This window comes from Halyomorpha halys, unplaced genomic scaffold (assembly GCF_000696795.3).
Source record: "Halyomorpha halys isolate HHAL.00 unplaced genomic scaffold, Hhal_1.1 Scaffold602.1, whole genome shotgun sequence".
Taxonomy (NCBI): Eukaryota; Metazoa; Arthropoda; class Insecta; order Hemiptera; family Pentatomidae; genus Halyomorpha; species Halyomorpha halys.
In genome coordinates this window covers 597,773-602,725 of record NW_027105306.1, presented here as the reverse complement: position 1 = coordinate 602,725, position 4,953 = coordinate 597,773, and the positions used below count along the sequence as shown (strand labels likewise).

At 33.3% G+C, this 4,953-nt stretch overlaps 1 protein-coding gene across 1 annotated transcript in view; it reads right to left on the bottom strand.

Moving 5' to 3' along the window:
• STUB1 (STIP1 homology and U-box containing protein 1) overlaps nucleotides 1–2,507 on the bottom strand; it is a gene marked incomplete at its 3' end in the record, with an annotated part of 9,957 nt that extends 7,450 nt beyond the window's left edge. Inside the window, 5 exon segments of the mRNA XM_014426927.3 lie at nucleotides 400–456; nucleotides 539–661; nucleotides 737–864; nucleotides 1,983–2,181; nucleotides 2,259–2,507. Coding sequence (XP_014282413.1) covers nucleotides 400–456; nucleotides 539–661; nucleotides 737–864; nucleotides 1,983–2,181; nucleotides 2,259–2,378 — 627 coding nt within the window. The 5' untranslated portion in view covers nucleotides 2,379–2,507.
• Nucleotides 2,508–4,953: the final 2,446 nt, after the last annotated feature.

The following is a 4,953-nucleotide window of genomic DNA, read 5'->3' as shown; positions in this document are numbered from 1 at the left end:
TTATTTTACACTTATGTTTTTTTCTCTTTTTTTTCCTTTTGTAACTATGTGTTTGTGTCTTTTTTAGCCCTGACGAAGCCCTGCAATGTGGGGCGAAACGTTGGCTCAATAAAATAGTATAAATCTACTATTTGAGTTTTTTTTTACCGCACCCGGACCATATTCCATTCACTTATAACCAATTAAGTTTGTAAATCAATTTATACCAAAATCCAACAATACTCAACAGAATGATTTTTATATATTATTTATCCAAATGATAAATTATTACCTTTTATAGTTATTTTAATCAATTAAGAGTACCTTTTTTAGATAACCATTACAGAGGACTAAGATCAGTAGACACAAAAAAGGCAATAACCACTAAAATATCAATAATAGAAATTTATAGCTACTTACACGTCTTCTATCATCAACTTTGGCAAATAGAGCATTTAATTCACTTATATAATTATCCTAAAACAAAGTAACATTTAATGAACAAAACAAACATATTCAAGAAACTTAATATGAAACTTTAAATAATTCATTAACTAACACATTTTGATTCAATTTCCATAATTTTGTCCTTTAAATATTCTCCACAAAAGCCATCACTATTCTCCTTCACTTTTTCAATTTGCCTTTGTGCGTCTTCATGAACTAACCTTGTAAGATATGTCTGTAAATATTAAATTAAGCAGTCAATGGATCCATTATATTTCAATAAAACATATAAAAATGGACAGATAATTACAAGAAGTTCAATTTCCTGAGTAATTCGCTTTTCCTCCTGAACATTCCATCTTTTTTTTCGAGCTATTCTCAGTTGGCTAGCTATATCGTCACCAAAGTTCAATTTCTGCTCTTTTGCCAGATCGTTAGCTAAGAAAATCAATAAAAGCAATTTATATATACATATATAAATTTATTCAATTTATATATAATGTTTATAAATGAAGTATAAATTATGAACATACACTAACATAAAAACTTCCAGTGGTACATAGTACAATAAAAAAAAAAAATCTATACCAGACTATGTTAAATAAAAACATAAATAACATATTTTATCTTTCTCTTAATTATAAGTAATTCATAAATATTAAAAGCATGTAAATTATTTTTTAAATATATATAAATACAAAGACTATAAATGTGACAGGCAAACCTCTTAAAGTTGATTCCAGATAACCAGTGTAGTTTCCTAACAAACTTTGCTACCCCTTCATATCAGAAGAAGACCAATCACGTTTATAGCTCGAAAATTCTGATTTTAACATGACTTACTCTTAGCCCTTAGTAAATCCAATATAATATTTAAGGATTAACTAGGAAGCATGGTAAGCAAAATAAAACACTAGCCTGATAACTTAATATGAGCCAAGAAAAGCTTTAGTGAAAAAAGAATAAATCACATGAGATCTAAAAGCCTTAAGCAGTCATCCATGTAAGAGAAAATATCTAATTTTATTTACTAAGGTAAGATTTTTTAAAAACATTGAGATATAATGTTTTGTTTTTTATAAGTTTAAATTTTAAATTTACTTTTTGACTTTTGAGTACGAATTCCTTACCCTCAACACTATCCTAACATTTAAAAAAACATAACTAATAAGAATAAATACCAATTAAAATAACTGTACCGAGAAGCATGTGAACGAGTTACACAAATACATGGGAAACCTTTATGAGTTTGTATAATGCAACAAAGAGCAGTGCAAATAAATGGGACACCTTTTTATATAGCATTCTCCTGTTTCAATAGTAATAATTCATTGATTATATTCTAAAACCAAAAGAATTTTTAAAATTTTGGACCACTATAGAACAGAAGTTGACACTTCAAAAAAACATTAAAAAATAACTCATTACAAATCACATAATACTAGTCTCAAATTGTGATTGTGGAGTGGCATACAAGATTCTAACAAAAAAATAAATAAATTTCTAAGCAAACATATTATGACAACAATTGAATATGAAATATCAGGACAACCCACCTCTCTGTAAGTGTTTAATAGCTTCATCATAATTCTCCATCTCTAGTAAAGCTTGACCCAAAAAGAAATGTCCTTTTACTAAAGTCGAGTCCATATCTAAAGCTCTCCTACAATCTTGACATGAAGAATCCCACCTCTTTAATTTGAGATGGCACAAAGCTCTATTAGTGAAATATGTTGGCATAGTTGGATTTTTAATCTAAAATAACAATAAAATGATAACTTGAATACATGCAAAACTCAAGACATACTTGACATCCTTTTTAAAAGACTCACAATGGCTTTAGTGTAACAAGTCACAGCATCCTCATATTTTCGCATATTGAAGTGTCTATTTCCTTGATCTTTTAGTTCTTTATCAGTTAAATTAGCTGTTGAGTACATGTACTTGCTCATTTTGAGAGTTTATTTAGTGTAAAGAAAATTTTTAATAAAATAAATCCGAACAAATTTGTAAATAATTCCAAACTAAGACATCAATACGCCTGAGATCATAACAAACTACCAAACCTATTAAACGCAAGTCAATCAGCTGATGCCACGACTCCATGGATAACAGCAAATGACCTGATAGCCAAGAAGGAAACATCTCTCTCCGCCAAAATAACTGGGCTTTTAAGTTTCATTTTCAAAATAAACTTATACATCGCACCTTTGAAGAAACATTGACAGAATTGTAAAGTTCTTGAATTACCAAGAATGGGTTTTAAACTTTTCAAAATAATGTGTCTTGCGAAAAATAGGAACCAATAGTACAACAAACTAAAATATTAATATCCATATTTTGAGTTATTGTGTATATTTCTCATCAAATTACCATTTAATAGTGGTTTTAGATTTATTAATCCCTTCTAGGGAAAATTTACATGTATTTTGATTTAGTATTCAAATATCTATTTACCTAATATTCTTTGGGAATAGGACTTGAAATTGGTTGAAGACATGAGATTAGAAAATCGAGGCTATTAGAAGAGCAACTAGCTTAAGTGCTTATGCTAAAAAAATATTTGTTTAAATAACAAACTAAATGCTTATGTAGATATAAAAATAGTTCTTCATTCCAGTCTATTTTTGTTAAGTTTATTGGTATGATTGGCCCAACCTGTATATACTGTACAGGAGAATACCCACCCCAAGGAGTGTCTTGTACATTTAACACCTCTCAAAGAGATGTAAGATAACAACTCATGAACAGGGCCACCTTGTCCAGCTCAACGTGGACCTGCTGGCTTCAAGAGGCAGAAGAGCTTCAAGCGCTCCGAAATCATGGAAGTTCCGGCACCAACCTTCCTCAGAATGTAGCAATAGAGTTAGGGCTTACGTCGAAGGATATAGTTTTTAGCATTAGAGAGATTTGGCCCAGGGCTGCTATGGTGGTTGACAACACAAACCTCGACATGAGGTTAAAAGCGGTTTGTGCGGCATAGGTCGCATCAAGATCGCGATCTCAGGCGTTAAACTCGACAAGTTAAATGCGAAGAGCCAGTTGGTAGTTCTTAGCAATCTATCTGGTACATCCACATTTTCTTGGTAGAGCGAGGAGAGCTATTTTTTTCTAACCTCGTTATTGGTTCAATGTGTCCAGTATAAAAATATATACTATACAAAAAGAATAAATACACATATTTACATTGCATCTTGATTTGCCGTATGACATTCATTATATGCCTTGTTTACAGGATCCGCTGAAGTCGGGTTTACATAGGTGGCATGATAGCCGGGGGCTAACAAAAGAATGGGAGGGACCATTCAGGCTGGTGGTGGTGTGGTGACTTCAAGCTGCAGAGCCCAAAGTCCTTCCCTCGGCGAGGACGTCTACCAAGGGGACTGTGCTTTTCCAACACCCAGATCTTGTTGGAGGGGCGATTTTCCTGAAGAGCGGGTTGGCACAGGTTCAGCCCATCAAAGAATTTGATGTGCCTTCGGCCTATATACTCCGGGACAGAGGGGAAGCTGGAGTTCTTGGTGTATGACGGTGTTTCTGGCCCTCTGTAGTGCTGTTCCACGGACAATTGGCGGGAGGACGAAGTTCTGGTAGCTCTGTGAGGAGAGCTAGATTGATATCACACCATTTATACATGAAAGAGAGGGACGGTCGGTCGAAATAACTCAGGAGAGTCAAATTATTATATTTGGTTGGAATTTTTACCGTTTTCATAAAAAAAAATAAAATAGTTGTTGGCACTAACCACAGTCACTGGGTGACAAAATGTCAGCACTGGATCATTCTTATGTCTTCCTGCCAAAACCTGCCATGCCAAGCGGGCCGGTCTCCGTGGAGCAGCTCCAGATGATCCCACATTTAGTTTCCCGAGATTCTTTCCATCCCTAATTCTAACTAATTGAACTACGTACTTCCATCATCAATATTTACACTAATAACTTCTAAAAGTTAAAATTAAATAAAGACTTTTTTACTTCATCGTAAACATTTCCGGTTTTAATTAATCAAGGTTAGTGGCCTTATTTGTCAATGCTGCCCATACGGGTATTTTTCACCTTAGCCAGTAATTGGCGAGGATCGGGAATTTCGGGTAAAATGGCTTTACGTTATATGCAGTGTTTCGTTATGTGCAGTCCTTCTACTAAATTTTTTAGTTAATCCATATACACTTTTTTTATTACTAAGAAGTTATTATTTTCCCTTAGATTTTGAATTTCAGAACATATGCATCTTTTGGGGCCCGGAATAGAATTATTTTTAATGTCTGAGATGAATACAATTTAGGGCTTTGGTGGATTTTTTTAGGGCCTAGGGTCGGATTAATTTTTATGTCCTGAGTTGGATTAATTTCTAGTGCCAAGGGCGGATTATTTGAACTTAAGAACATGGAATAACACTGGGATAGAGTTACTTTTTAGGCCTATGATGGATATAATTTTGGAGCATTGGGTGAACTGGTTTTGGGGATTCGTTATTTACTAGTCAAAAGGGTTATTTTTGAGGTCTGGGATGAATATAATTTTTGGG